Source organism: Antechinus flavipes, chromosome 3 (genome assembly GCF_016432865.1).
Source record: "Antechinus flavipes isolate AdamAnt ecotype Samford, QLD, Australia chromosome 3, AdamAnt_v2, whole genome shotgun sequence".
Classification (NCBI taxonomy): domain Eukaryota; kingdom Metazoa; phylum Chordata; class Mammalia; order Dasyuromorphia; family Dasyuridae; genus Antechinus; species Antechinus flavipes.
The window spans coordinates 444377205-444393749 of NC_067400.1; the positions used below are offsets into that span (position 1 = coordinate 444377205).

Sequence of the window (16545 nt, forward strand, 5' to 3'; positions counted from 1 at the left end):
CTTTGAATAAGAAAAGCTATAAGTATATACTTTAGAATGTCAGGAGTTGGAGCTGATTATAGTGTAGTATTTGTGACAAATGGACTGTTAAGAAACAAGGTTGATTTTGAAATAAATTGAAGCCTAACAAATTAAATTTGCTTTGGGTCTTTAACAGATAGATCCACATTGAATATGGCATTTATAATTCTTGTGTGTATGTTTTCTTCTTCAGAATATTTATAAACATGACTGGGAGAAGAGCAAAGCTAAGAAATTTGAAATTAAGGTGGACGCTATTCCACTTCTGGCAGCCAAAGCTAACAGCAAGAATGCCAGTGATGTGAGTATGATTGGAGAATGAGGGCAAGAAAAGTGTGTAGAGTTTCTTTGAGTGAAAGCTCACCTGTGTGATGTCCCTATGCAGGTGCTCTACAAAAAAGACTATGAACAGAGCAAAGGGAAAATGATTGGAGCCCTGAGCATTCAGGATGATCCAAAGATCCTGCACTCTTTGAAGACAGCCAAAAATCAGAGTGATGTATGTAATTCTCAAAGTCTCTTGTTTTGACAGTTTCTTGGTTTCAACTGTTAACTTATGTTCCTAGAAAATGTTTATTTAGTTTTTTCTGATTTTTAAAATGTTTATTGATTTCAACTAGGGTTATTTTGTAAAGATTCGACTAAAATCACAAGATCAAGGTGATATAGCAAGTTATGAAAGACTGAAATGAAATTGAATTGGTTTCCAATGCATGTGTTTTTGCTTTTTTAAGATAGAAATTATTGAGTTGCACTTAATATACATTTTATAGTGAAAAACACTTATGTAAGTGATTATTTAGATCCTATTAACAGATGGGTATGCTCAAGTAAGATAGTTATATCTAGATAAATTATACATACCCACATACATATATATATGTATACATATATATTTAATATAAACATATGGATTATCTAAATAAACAGTTCATGGATATCATAGATAGATATCTCTGGAATCTGACCTACCCTTCTCCAAGGGAGACTATTAGAGCAGGAGAAGGATCCTGGATAGACACTTACTCATTTCTTCATCTGCCTCTAAGAGGGATATTGGGATGGAATTATATCTGCCATCTTGAATATTGGTAATCTAGAGGAATGCTTCTGGCAGAGAAGGAAAATCATTCTCTTAAGGGAATTATTAGCACTTGCAGTCAATAGTTTAGCTCCTTCCCACCAAATACTACTTACAAAAAGATCATCAAATAATGAATAAATGCACATATTTAAGAAAACAGTATACAGAAATCAGAGAAGTTATATCGATTAGACTATCTCAGAGTAAATGAGTTTTTTATCTTGGAATAAAATGAGATCTCAGCTAAAAAGAGGTTTAACATGACCTAAGATATCTGTTTTTATGGAGAAAAGTTGGAAATCAGATACATTATAGTCATGAATAGGATGTAACATATAGCTCATAGGAAAATTGAACCTATGACTTCTCCTTCATTAGTATCATCTGCTAACCATGTTAACTTTTCAAGGAATATGAAACTGCCCTTCCTGAGGCCCATAATTAGGAATTACTATTTGTGAGTTCAATTTACAGGAGGCCAGGTCTTGAAATGATTCCAATCTAACAAAGTTGGAATGGGTGCTACTAAAAGGTGATTTGGTAAACAACCTTGTTTTCCCAATTTAACATCTATTATTTTAACATGCTATACAAGGAAAACTAAAAAGTCCACTATTCAAATGGACACAATAAAGACCAAATTTTCAAGAATGTCTAGGAAACCTTTCCTAATGCTTTCCTTTTATAAATGATCTACTCTTTTAGATTTCATATAACACTTTATTTTGCAACTTTCTAATGGACTTATGGTAGTTATGTGAGATACTATTTGTTAGACTTCAGAAATATGTGACATGAAAAAAATCAAGGAAGATAGATCTATTTCAATGTCTAGATACACTTCTAAAACATTTCTTAATTAGAACTTCGCATTTTTTTGAGAACTCCTTGGATAGTTACTTCAATGAATGATCACTTCCTTTTCTTTCACAGCGGGAATATCGCAAAGATTATGAAAAGGCAAAGACTATCTATACAGCACCCTTGGACATGCTCCAAGTCACTCAGGCAAAGAAAACTCAGGCTCTCGTCAGTGATGTTGACTATAAGAATATCCCACATGGTTACAGCTATCCCCCTGATAGTATTAATGTGGATTTGGCAAAGAAGGCTTATGCCCTACAAAGTGATGTGAGTAATTGAAATTTTTCCTTTTCTCCATCATAATTTTTTTTTCTAGGTAACCAATAATGAGTTGAATTAACTAAAGTAACTATACACACACACATACACACACACACACACACACACACCATCGAGGAGATAGAAAATGTAAATGTCAGGGTTTATGAGAATTTCTTTCTAAAACAAAAAGTTAGTCATGACATGTTATGTCCAAAGAAGAAAACTCATATTGTGTAGGGAATTCTGAGATGAATAGTGTATTTTATTTTCCTGCATGTAGAAGATAAGCACTTTAGCCAGTTGGTTTCCCTCCCTATGTAATAAGTATATAATGGGAAAAATTATTCCAGTTTTATGACCATAGACAATTTGGATGTGCCCTCTTCTAAAAAGGGGATATTATAGTTACTGCTACAAAATGTTAATTAATACTTTACAGGAACAATTTCAAGATTTTAAAACCAAAACTTAGTTTCTTTTCTGTATCCTTTGGAATTTAATAAGCATAATATTTGATATTTTATTAATTTAATAAGCATAATATTTAATAGTATAAATTATAATATGTAGATATATAAACATATTTATGTGAATATGTAGATTATAAACTAATGGGAGTTTTAGGCTTTGTCTACCTACGGGAAAATAATATGCAAAAACATTTATCTTGCTTGTCATTTCATTAACATTTACACACCAACTTAAAATTTTATACTTTGTTTCTAAAAAATTCCTAAGTGCAATAATTTTTAAAACATTTTATTAGCTAATGTTAACATATTCCTGTTAAAGTCCTAGATGATTTGGCACTTTATAAATAATTACTATCAAGTCTCAGGAAGTCAGATAATTACTGATGGTTCCTTATGCCATTGAAGATATTCAGTTCTAATCTGAACATCAAATCATAGTATTTTTAATTATAAAATTATCTTAGAGTTATAATAGGCAAAAATCCTTTATTGTTCAACTAATGCATCTATCCCCTGGAATATACTTTATGTAAATAAATGTTTCCCCCTGTAATCTTAGTTCTTGTTTCAGCTTCAATGTCTTAAAATTAGAAGCTCAAACATTTATTTATGGAAGAAAACTCTTTATATTTAATGAAAGGCAGAAAAAATATAGTTTTTTTCCCTTAAAATTGTTGTAGGATTTTTTTTTGCCCTTAAACTGTGTAATTGACTGTTTAAAAGTTCTCTGTAAACTATAAAGATACATTAAACCTTAATAATTTCATAAGCAAAGAATTTTGACTAAGTTTAGGAAATTTTATAAATTATGTTAGAATAAAAAGATAAGCAAAAAGAGCATATCATTTAGTAAAAATCAGAAGTCAAAAGATGACTACAATCTTGCCCAAGACTGTATTAAAAACTGCTTTAGTATGTGCAATACTGAATATGATCTATATGGGAAAATAACTTTTTTTTTCTAGTTAAATAAAGAGGACACTGAAAGAACTGAAACTTAATCTCTGCTTTGGGGTTTTAGGTTGAATATAAAGCTGACTACAATAGCTGGATGAAAGGCTGTGGCTGGGTACCATTTGGATCCTTGGAAATGGAAAAGGTCAAGAGAGCTTCCGATATTCTTAATGAGGTATGGGAATATATGAGTGTCACACTCTTTTGTGGTTGCTGTAGTTTTGTTGTGTTTCATTCATATCTGATTCTCATAACCCCATTTGAGATTTTCTTGGTAAAGATTGTGGAGTGGTTTGCTATTTCCTTCTCCATGATGAGGCAAACAGGGTAAAGTGACTCGCCCAGCATCACACAGCTAGTAAGTATCTCAAGCCAGATTTGAACTCAGATCTTCTTGACTCTAGGCCTAATGCTGTGTTCACTGTGCCTCCTAGTTGCCATGTGTACATATTTAATATTATACATACATACACATGTATATATACACATTTAATATTATACATACATACATACACATGTACTCATACACGTGTATGAGTAGATATCGTTTTATTTAAGATTGATTTTTATTTTTTTTAATTCTGAACTCCAGAAACACTAAAGAAAATCCACATTTCCATATGTAAAGAACAGAAAAAAAGGATTGCTCACAAAACTATGAATCTTCATATTTATAGTTTGCTTTTCTCTAATTATATGACAAATTTAACACATGTATTTCAAAGTTGTCCTACTTGTCTGTATTTTCACTGGTCTTCCATCTTTTCTCTCCCATGCATTTTAGAAACCTTTCTTCCTATTTCCCGTTTCCCCCATTTCATTGAAAAAGGGAGAAAAGAAAGAAAAACACATATTTGTAACAAATATGCATAGTCAAAAAAAATAAATTTCTACAGTGGCCATGCCTAAGAATGTATATTACATTCTGTACCAGTTGTATAAGGTGCTAAATCATCTATCTTCTGGGATCATGGTTAGTCTTTATTTTGATCAGAGTTCAGTTATTTTATTTTAAGTCCCCTAAGTGATAAATGAGTCGAAACTATGACATGCTCTGCTAAATGACAATCATATCTCATTTATCTAGCATTATTGGAGATGGAGTTGCTTTACAGATGTAAATTTTCCAAATTAAAAAAAAAACACTTACATATTTAAAAACTCAATTGTTTTTAATGAAAGGAAATCTTTCCAAAATATACTACATGCTTTTCAACTTTCTAAGAAAATATTCATGATATAACATAACAAAATAAAGTAATATAGCATAACATTTCTTGGTAACTTGGAATCATCATCATGTTATAATCAGTTATATCAATATGTCAATATCATAACTTTAGTTATGATATTGTTTTGCAACATAGAGATATCCCCTACAATCTATTGAAATGATATGGGCTATTTATACCCACACTAAATTTTCCAATGCTATTATTCTTTTATTTCATATTATTAGTTTCCATATCTCCTCTTTTCATATCAGATTGTTAGTTGTCCCCTCTCCCTTCAAATAATTAAGTTTTTTGGATGACATCTAGCCACCAATAAGCATTTGTTAAGTGCTGACTGTGCCAAACACTGTATCTGCATTGAAGGTACAAAGACAAAAATGAAAGACTCCCAACTCTCAAGGATTTTGAAGTCATTTGATAAACTTACTAATGGTCCATGACCTTGTCTACAAATGAAAGCACATGGACTTTGTGACAAATATTTTGCTTTTTCAGAAACCTATTTTACTTATAGATTTGTGACTGTGTTTTCAAAGGCTGAGGCTTTGGAGGCCTTATTTTTTATTAAAAAGGGCACATGTCATGAACCATAGCAACAATTTTCCCTGTTTTCATCATTTTACATTACAGTTCCTCAAAGTTCACTATTTGCAACCTCTCATGACCCACAAGTTAGACAATCAGCAAGCATTTATTAAGTGCTTAACATGTGCTAACCACAGATATTGTTCTTACTAGAATGCTTAATCCATGAACTAATCCTAAGAAATCTTGAAAAATATTTCTCTTATTCCTAATCTCTAGTTAGGCCTTCAATTCTTTTTAGGCATCCAGTTCTAGTTGCTGTCCAAATGATGGAGAAATTGTCCTGAGATATAATTAGCAAGTCTTAGATTTTACCAATGTTACTTCTGAGGGGCTCAAAAACCATTCTGTATTTTCTAATAATGCCATTGGAGGCTTTTACATGAATTTTCCTGAAACATTTTTGTTGTAATGAGAGGAAATTAAATGTAAGGTTTGAATACTGCCTTTGTAAGTTGTATTGCTGATATACAATGTGTGAGGTACTCTGTAGGTTTAGTCTAGTCTTAAAGCCTCCGGAGAATATGTATTCATTTTCCAAAGAAATATGATTATTTTTGTTTATATGTTTTAACTAAGATCAATTCCTGATATAATTTCTTGAAGATTTTGCCTAGATATGTTATAAAACTTTAGGGATATGAAGTTTTGTTCTTTTGCTTTATTTATTTATATTATTTATTTATTGAACAGAAAAAATACCGTCAGCATCCAGATACTCTCAAATTTACTGCCATTGAAGATGCTCCCATTACAGTACAATCTAAAATCAATCAGGCCCAGAGGAGTGATGTAAGTGGCAATTATGTCAATGTCCTGAAATGTGTTGATAAAATAACTACTTAGTTGAAATGTTTTTGGATCTATAGCAGAGAATATACTATCTATTTATATATATTACACACATATACATATATATGTACTATAGAAAATATCTCTGTTCTGTTCCCCTTTGTGTATTATCTTCAATATGTGAAGCAAAAAAATCCATCAAATTAAATATTTCTAGAAAATGATGTATAATAGAATAATATAGAATACAATTCTGCCTTCCCATTTCCATTTGTGACATGTTACTTATGGAAAAGGTAAATATACCAATGGGAAGAAAAGCCTCAGGCTCATCTTTCTATGACTCTTGAAAAGAAAATTAATGATAAACGAAACAATATTGGAGAAAGTAGTGCCAGCTTTCCACTTATGTGTAGGTGGCCTAGATAGTTGCCTACATGGTATAATTACCATGGTACTATGAATCCTTCCCACATAAATATAGCTACAGATATAGATGATGTGAATGTAATTTTTGATAGACTGATTGTGGGAGGATAGCTTCCTAGCACATCTGACAAACAAATAAATGAATGACATATATTTGTGTGTGTGTGTGTGTGTGTGTGTGTGTGTGTGTATAGCTATATGTCTCCTATATCTCCTGAACTCAATGATACCTAAGATTCTTTTATTATTAGCAGAAGGGAAAATCTTTCATTTTATAGAGAAAAAATTATAATATACAAAAGTTCTTTGAAGAAGTAATATATTAACCGAAATTGGCACTAATATAAATTATTGATCAAATATTTTCTATGGGAAAAGCTCTGGGTATTTAGAGTAATAAGAATGGAATAATAGAGATAGGGGCAAAAAAAAGGAGGATAAAGCTCAAAAAACAAAAATTTCACTCATTTCATAGTTTCAACTAGGGTAAGTTTACATTTAGGGATGAGTCAATTAATTTTTCAATCAACAAATATTTATTTAGTATCTTATATAGACCAGATCCTATGCTAAGCATTGAGAATACAAACACAAGAATAAAACAGGCCCTGTCCTCAATGTCAAACAGTCTAGCTAGGCAAAATGACATGTATGCATGTTGCATATGCATGTATATACATATATAGTAGGTACAAGATAATGCAGTAATCCTTGAGGATGGAGTAGGGTTCTTCAAAAGAGACTTCTGTTATCTTAGGGGAACATTTGAGCTGACCTTAAAAAGAAACTAGGGATTTTAAGGGAGTGGAGGACAAAAATAAATGTATTTGAGGTGTTTTGTTGTTTGCTGTTGAATCATTTTTTTGTCATGTCCAACTGTCAGTAATCCCATTTTAGGTTTTCTTGGCAGAGATACCATAGTGATTTGGCACCTCCAGCTCATTTTCCAGATGAGGAAACTGAGGCAAACAGAGTTAAATGATTTGCTCAGGATCACATAGCTAGTTAGTGTCTGAGGCCATATTGGAACTCAGAAAGATAAGCCTTTCTGGTTCCAAGGCAATCCTCCCCTCAGTTCTATGCACTGAGCCACCTGGATACTCATATATTGAGGGATGGGACTGATACCCCTCTTCAAATGGCCTTCTAATTTTGACAATGGATCTAATACCTTTTTTCTGCATATCCCAGAAATAGCCCTAAGAACCATAATGATTCTATAAGTGACCAAGAAGCTGAGAATACAACTGAGTCTCCTCATATCTATTAATTAGGAAACATGGATGTTCTTGCTATGAGGTCCCTTGCCAGCTAATGTTGCCAATGCTTGTTGATTATATTCCAGTGGTATATTAAAATGGAAGAAACCTCTCTTGGATTCTATAGAGATCCATTAATAGCATATCCTCTCTCCCCCAACCCCCTGGATCCATTTGGGGCTAATAAAAAGCCTCTTTTAAAAAGGGTCTTCCCCCCCAAAAAAAAAAAAACCTTTTCCTATATTATCAGAGCTACATTTGAAAATCAATTTGAAGTTATTTTCTTTGTATATCTAAATATCTTCCTTATTCTATTTCAATTACAGATTCTCTACAAAGCCAAAGGTGAAGAAATACTCCACAAGTATAACCTACCAGCTGACCTGCCTCAGTTCATTCAGGCTAAAGTTAATGCTTACAATATTAGTGAAGTAAGTTCATTTTAAAGTTTGGGGGATTATTTACCTCTCTATAATGTTATGTTGAAGTTAATCCGAATGTTACCTTCTTCCAGAATCTATATAAAGCAGACTTGAAAGATATGAGCAAAAAGGGTTATGACCTCAGAACCGATGCCATCCCCATTAAAGCTGCCAAAGCTGCTAGACAGGCTGCCAGTGATGTAAGTTCAAACATTTCTATGTCTTCTGAGGTGTTTACAGAGAACAGAATTCTTAGGGTTTGTTTTTAAACTTGAAAGAAAACAATTTTTAGACTTGAAGGACATGGACTCCAATCCTGGATCTATTCGCCAACCATAGAACCTTGAGCAAGTCACAAATGAGTCTCAGTTTTCTTATGTAAAAAAGTATGGGATTGAATTAGATGTCATCTAAAATTCCTCCTGCTGTACATCTATATTTTTCTAGGAAGTTTTTCTTTTCCTCTATTGAACTTCCCCAAACAGACTTCACAAAGCATTTATTTTACACTTTACATATACCATAACTATATATATTTGTGTCTTATCCTAGACTGTAAACTCAATGAGGGAAAAACCTTATGTGACTGTGTAAAGCTCAAAACCAAGATTAATACGTACCAGTATATTGTTAATGCTGTTGAATATTGAAGGAAGCTTAGAATTTTTATCATCAGTAATAATCTTTATAAATATCAGCTCTCTCCTTTTATCTATTCTCCTGATATTGCTCATTAAACATTTAATAAGTGATTATGGAATCAATTAAGATTTATTATAGATTAGTTAGTATCTAAAGAAGTCACTGTTACTCCAATTGCAGGCAAAAATTACTTGCAAAACATCATCTAAGAGAGATGATTACTAATCTTACATATTTTAAACAAAGGATGTGTATGAATGAACTCCCAGTTGTAATCAATTTTAATCAAATCACCCTCACAATTCAAAAGAGCATCAACTGTGTTCTAGGCACTGTGCTAACCACTGGAGAGACAAAAAAAGACAAACACAATCCTTGCCTTCAAGGAACTTACCATCTAATGTATTGTCTTATTTGAATTTCTTTAAAGCAAGACAAACCAATGACCACATATTATATTCTTTGTTTAGTATGAATAGCTCATCATAATAGCTGCCTTGGGAATTGTTCTTAAGATTAATTATAAATTACTATCTTGATTTTTTTTTTTTACAATTCTTATATGACTAAGGGATCTTCAGTTTAAGAGATCTATACCTATATTTCAGAAGAGCAATTTGAATGAAAAATAACAGTTATTATTTGTCTTGCTTCCATCCCTGATTCTATTCAGTCTTTCAGCCTGACATATCTTTTTACTATAATTGTTCACTTCTTCCACAAGTCTCCTCCTTATGTTTTATTGCTTTTACAAAGTGTTTCAGCAAATTGACTTAATTTTTCACTACTACCAAATCATTAGGTTCCATTACAATTCAATTTAATTTTTCTGTCTTACAAAGCATTAAAATAATTTATATTTAACTTAAAAAAAACTTAATTGGAGTAATTTGTGGGAAGCTTCAATTTGCTTTTGTCTTCAAATTGTCTAAGTTGATGGTCTCATTGGTCTCCTGTAACATCCCCTCCCAAAAAAACCCAATCCTTATAGCTAAATTGAAATTTTTCCCCCTTTGATTTAATTAGGTCCAGTACAAGAAAGACTATGAGAAAGCCAAAGGAAAAATGGTGGGCTTCCAAAGTCTCCAAGATGATCCCAAACTGGTTCATTACATGAATGTTGCCAAGTTGCAGTCTGATCGGGAGTACAAGAAAGACTATGAAAAGTCCAAAACTAAGTATAATACACCTCATGATATGTTCAATGTTGTTGGAGCTAAGAAAGCTCAGGACCTCGTCAGTAATGTCAACTATAAGCATCAGCTCCATCATTATACCTATCTGCCTGATGCCATGGATCTGGAGTTGTCTAAAAATATGATGCACATTCAGAGTGATGTAAGTTGCATGTACTTAGCAAAAGAAAGTGTTTGAACTCAAAACTTAGATGTAGATAAAGAATTTCTTACACTTACTTCTATTTTCCCTCACTTCTTTTAAAGAATGCCTATAAGGAAGACTATAATAACTGGATGAAAGGTATTGGCTGGGTCCCCATTGGCTCTCTTGAAGTAGAGAAAGTGAAAAAAGCTGGTGATGCACTGAATGAAAAGAAGTACAGACAACATCCAGATACCCTCAAATTTACCAGTGTTGTGGATTCTCCGGTTATGGTCCAGGCGAAGCAGAATACACAGCAAACCAGTGATGTGAGTATGCTAATATAAATCAAATGAAAGGAAAACTGACACTGTAATTATGCAATTTAAAAAAAAAAAAACTTGAGGATCAGGTGAGAATTTTGTTGCTTTTGGCCAAATGTTGTTTAAAATAGAAAAAAAAAAAACCTTGTAAATTTACTTTAGTTTTTCTTATGTTTTACATTATTTTTATTATATTTCTTCACATACTCCCCCCTCCTCCCCTGCCATAAACTGCCTTTGAAAGACTTAGTGGATAAACTTGACTGGTTAAAAAATCTATACCTCAGTGATGCATGCATATTAAACCCACATGCCAGTTATTATGGCAATTATGTATCCATCCTCTAGTTCCTACATTCAGTTTTTAGGATTTATTGCTAGTAAATCATTATTATAAATGGAGTAACTTCATGAAATAATTATTCAGATTCTAGTAGTGCAGTAGATATTTTGTTCTGGAACATTTTGCCAGTCAGAATTCATCCCATGTGATATAATAGCAGGTAAACTCATTTTCTAGTTTTGGTGGTAAGCAGTATCTTCATGTTTGCCTAAATAAAATCAATGTGTGTATTATAGCTGATGGAAGCCATATAATGTTAACATCAATTTGCTAATATTAGTTTATACCGTGTTCAGAAAGACAATAACTTCACAACTGACAGCAGGAATTTTGCCCAGTGTTAATGTGTCTATTCAGGTTGAGTCCAGATATTTTCCTGAGATTGTTTTGATCCTTGAATTTTTTGAACATTTATATATTTTAGGTGAAATATTTATTTGTCTGTTTACACTTACTTAACAGAAAAAAAATTGAAAATGAGGGGTTTGGGAGTTTATTTTTGATTTAAAAACCTACTCTATGAAATTTTAAATAAATCGTTTCATTCAAATGGCTATGAAAAAGAAAAAGATTTTTTATATGGAAGGCTTTTTATATGTCTCCTTGCCCTTATATAAAATCCAAAAAATTGTAAATAATAAACTAAAAAATGGCGACATAACATTGTGAAAAGAACACTGGGTTTGAAATCATAAGGCTAGGCTTCAATCCTACCTCAGATACTTACTAGTTTGTAACTTTGAATAAGTCAACTAAACTTTCTTCATCTATAAGATAAGGTGGGTTAGGCTTGATAAATCTGATATCTTTTCCAATTCAAAAATCTATGATCTTATCGCCTTACAATATAGACTTTCTTATCAATAATTGTATGATTTGGGGGTTGAAATTATAATTAGATAAGAGACTTTAACTTAAGTGTTATTTTTAGAAGAAAAAAATCCTAAAGATTTAAAAAATCATTTGGCAAAGGACAAATCTTTCTGGTTTCAATGTATTCTACTATTAATACCAGTTTATCAGATTTTGGGGATATCTTTCCATTTGTCTGATAAAAAGAATGTTTTTCCCATTCATTCTTGGGAAAAAGCAATTTTATTTTCCTCAGAGTTTTTTCTTTCTGTGAATCATTTCTTTAAAAATTAATTATATTTTCTTATGTTTGAGAATCTTGGTCATTTATACATATTTGAGGGAAAATCATATTTCAAGTCCTATAGAAGAAAAACAGTCCTATGGAAAGTTTCTTTTACATGTCTTGAGTTTTATTTTGTTGTTATTGCAGATTCTTTACAAAGCTAAAGGAGAAGAGATGAAACACAAATACAGCATGAGCCCTGACCTTCCTCAGTTTATTCAGGCCAAATGTAATGCTTATAATATAAGTGATGTAAGTAGAATTGTGAGTGGTGTGATGTAAACATAACTCATTAATGAAATCATAAAATTTTGGGACTAAAACAGTCCCTAAATATCATCTACCTTTTATCTTCTACAGATTTTAATAATTACCTGAACATTTCCAGTGGCAAGGAGCTCATTCTTTTTGCTACTAAATCCATTTCATTATTGGCCAGCTCTCATTGTCAGAAAGTTCTTCCTTTTATCTAATTGAATTTTATTTACTTGTCTTAGTTGGTCTTAATTCTACTTTCTGAAGCTTCACAAAATAAGTACAGTCTTTAACTTATACAATATATTTTTATGTTAATGTTTGAGGATAGTGAAGTCTTTGATCCCAAGTCAGTCATCTTGTTTACTCTGTCAACTTTTTTTTACATGAAACACTCTCCAATAATTCCTTATATGATACGAATCCTAGACTCTTCACCAACATTCATTCTCCATGGAACATACTGTATTTTGTCAATGCTCTTCTTAAAAGATGATGGACCCCACACTGAACACAGTATTCAAAATAGGAATGATTTGATCATTCCAAATCGCAATAAGTCTCCCTTGATGTAGTCACTTTCCTAAATGTGACTTACTGTTTTTTAAAAAATGTGCCATAAATGTGTAGGATTTCTTATAAAATTAATTAGAAAAACAACAACCCAGTAGTACATAATTAATTTTTAATTGATCAGAACTTAGAATGCTGGAATAACCTTTAAAATTCTTTTCCAGGCATGTTATAAACGTGACTGGCATGATTTAATAGCCAAGGGCAACAATGTGATGGCTGATTCTATTCCAATTACTGCAGCCAAGGCTTCTAGAAACATTGCTAGTGATGTAAGTATAAATTTCAGTTGAACTTTGTGTGATGATATTTTAAGAAGCAATCAAATGTGTACTTCTTTAAGCAGTATTTTATTGAAAGTGATATTTTGAATTTATTATCTATTCAAACCTCCCCCCAAAATTGTTAATGTTTTGAAAACTTGTTCATTTAAAAATCTTATTTATTATTCCTTTTAGTTGACCCCAGTTGGTAAAGCTGTCATGGAGCAGACAGCAGTTTGTTGTACTGATTCATAGTGCAAATTACCTCTACTGGCATATTTTCCTGACATTTTACTTTTACTTTCAATAAAACAGATTGACTGGTATTATCATACTGGATTCGGATGACTGCCTGCATTATAATTGTGCAAGAGACATGTAAAGGGTGTCAAATAAAATGATAGATTTTCACAGCCAAGTGGAAAGAGAACCATTTCCCCATGATATCATTTTGTTTCATGTAAATAGATGCTCAAATCATCTGTAACAGAAAACTATACATTTGTTTTTCCATCCAATCTTTCTATCTGTGAAAAAAATCATTTCTTAGAAATTTTACAACTTCCTAGAGTCTTCACTGACACCATACTAAACCATGATATTTAATCTGCCATTTAGAACAGAGAAAGAGGAAATGGGTAGTAGACTCTTCTTTTTTATTACCTTCTTACACATACTGAGTGCAAATCAATGATGAAACCATATTGATCATAAAATGTAAAAACATTATCCTCAATTGTTTGAGTATAAATATGGCAACATTTTTCTAATATTCTATATGAAATATACTTATTTTTAGTTGGATTTATGATGAAAGAAAGTGCACATTACATTTTGGGAAATGTAAAAATGGACTCTAAAATTTGGGCTATTTCATTTAAGACCCTTTTACTTTAAAAAAAAAAAAAAAAAAAAAACAAGGGATTATTTCCTAATCTTCTTTCAAGTACTTAGTTTTTGAAATCAGGCAAGATTAGGTATATTTAGGGTGATTTGGTCATCTTGAATCCAGAAAGAGCTGTACTCCAGTCTTGCCTCATACACACTGGGAATCCACTTCATCTCTGTTTTCCAGACAAGTTTTATAGAGTGCGCAGTTTGCACTGATAGAGATAATAGTCTTATCTAGGAATTCCCTATATCATTGAAATTTCAGGTCTAATCTTTACTCCCAATCCTATGATGAACATTGAATTAGCAGGGGGGAAAAACCCAATACTTTGTAAAACTGCTGTACCAAAACACACAGACATAGGACTAATTCTTGGTAATTCTTCATGCTTTCCAAAGTGTCTTTGTGTTTTGCTCTTTTCAGAGAATATCTATATTCAAATAGTCTTCAGGCAGAGTAAAAAGAGGCCCAGAATTTACTGAACAATTCTTTAATATTCTAGGATTGGTTATAACCAAATTTCTGTTTGGCATTTCTCATAGTACTCTGACAAGACGATCACAGGTCACATTTTTCTCTGTGTCTGCAATGATACAACCCTATCTTACATGGCATTTCTCTTTGATAATGGTACCATTTTTTTTTTTTTTTGCAGTATAAGTACAAAGAAGCATATGAAAAATCAAAAGGAAAACATGTTGGTTTTAGAAGCCTTCAAGATGATCCCAAGTTAGTCCACTTCATGAATGTGGCAAAGATGCAGTCTGATCGTGAATACAAGAAGAACTATGAAAATACCAAGACTAGCTATCATACACCTGGGGACATGGTCAGCATCACTGCTGCGAAAATGGCCCAGGATGTTGCCACTAATGTCAACTATAAACAACCAATACACCATTACACTTATTTGCCAGATGCTATGAATCTTGAACTTACAAGAAATATGATGCAGATCCAGAGTGATGTAAGTATGTGTAAGAGTAAAAGTTCTATCACATTTCTTTTAGTCATTTAGTTAATTACAATTTTTCTTCTGGATTTGACTTCAGATTACACTTAGAGATTTTAATGTAATTCTGTATTTTATTATCAATGACTAACTAAAAAATCTCCAATGATCGTAACTAAAAAAAATCTCCAAAGTTGGAGCATATGGCCTGTTTCCTTAACTTTTTTTTGCTTTCTTCATAAACAGTGGATATTTTTCTCTTTAACAATCTTATAAGTCAAAAAAGATTATATATCAATAACTGTAAAAGCTAATTAGTTTCTGCTTCTCTATAATCATGAAAAGTTTAAGGTAATCCAACATTTGCTGTTACAGAGAAAGTCAGAAAAAGAACCATGAAATGAAGGTTTTGAATGGCTCTCTTGATATTGTAATATCTATAAAATAGAGAAATGGCCCAAATCAAGAAAGGAAGTTTAATTCTTTTTTCAAACTCAAATTTAAGTTCTCATTTTGTGTGCTTTTCCAAGTCACCAAATACTTAAATGGGAAAGCAAAGATTTGATTATATATTTGATTGACTTTTGTACTAGAGAGTTGCACTATTAGCAAATGTACAATTTTTTTGTTAATGTAGTAGATTAACCTAAGAACTCCCCTTTGGCCTTGAAAAGAGATAATTATTCATTTTTATACATATATCAAAATCTTCCTACAGACCAAATATAGTCAAGAAATCAAATGACTGTAGATGGGTTCTTAACATGCAGAATGATCAATTTCTGAAATATTCTTTAATATTCTCTGCAATGTTTTCTCATATAATATTTCTCTTTTGTAGAATGTGTATAAGGAAGATTACAACAGTTTCTTTAAAGGTATTGGCTGGATCCCTATTGGTTCTCTGGAGGTTGAAAAGGCCAAGAAAGCAGGAGAAGCCTTAAGTGAGAGGAAATATCGACAGCACCCAGACAAAATCAAATTCACAAGTGTGCCAGATTCCATGGGCATGGTTTTGGCTCAGCAAAATACAAAGCAGCTGAGTGATGTAAGCAGTTTCATTTCAGAAGTGTGCATGCTAGTTACTGACCAAAATACTCTTTTAAAAAGTGCTTGTTACTGATGAGGTGATGAAGACCTCAAGTCATATTGCTGTACCATCCTGTAGTAGGAACTATTTAAATTCAGGATTGCTAAGAAAGAGCTTCCAACTTTGAGGAAATGTTTATGGAAACAAGGCAGGAAGGGGGAAAGCTTTCAAAGCTGAAATGAAAATATTTCTCTTTTGAAGTGGCTTGGAGTTTGAGCATGTAGCACAGGAGCTGAGGGAATTCACACAACATATTGCAGAATCTGCTGACAGAAAAATAAAAGTTCAAAGAAGACTATTTGCCAAGTCCTGAAAGCTTTCAGCCCTTTTCACCCAAATATCTAAAGGAAAAAATATTATTATCACCTTTGACTC

At 32.1% G+C, this 16545-nt stretch overlaps 1 protein-coding gene across 31 annotated transcripts in view; it reads left to right on the top strand.

The window, feature by feature from the left end:
• Positions 1-16545, top strand: part of NEB (nebulin) — a 207472-nt gene that overhangs the window by 43742 nt on the left and 147185 nt on the right. For all 31 annotated transcript variants that reach the window (XM_051986439.1, XM_051986409.1, XM_051986440.1 and 28 more), the window contains exons 26-38: positions 215-322; positions 407-520; positions 2039-2236; positions 3725-3832; positions 6171-6269; positions 8284-8388; positions 8472-8579; positions 10048-10359; positions 10464-10670; positions 12293-12397; positions 13138-13245; positions 14784-15095; positions 15922-16128. In XM_051986439.1, coding sequence (XP_051842399.1) covers positions 215-322; positions 407-520; positions 2039-2236; positions 3725-3832; positions 6171-6269; positions 8284-8388; positions 8472-8579; positions 10048-10359; positions 10464-10670; positions 12293-12397; positions 13138-13245; positions 14784-15095; positions 15922-16128 — 2091 coding nt within the window. The remainder of the gene's footprint in view (positions 1-214; positions 323-406; positions 521-2038; positions 2237-3724; positions 3833-6170; positions 6270-8283; positions 8389-8471; positions 8580-10047; positions 10360-10463; positions 10671-12292; positions 12398-13137; positions 13246-14783; positions 15096-15921; positions 16129-16545) is intronic.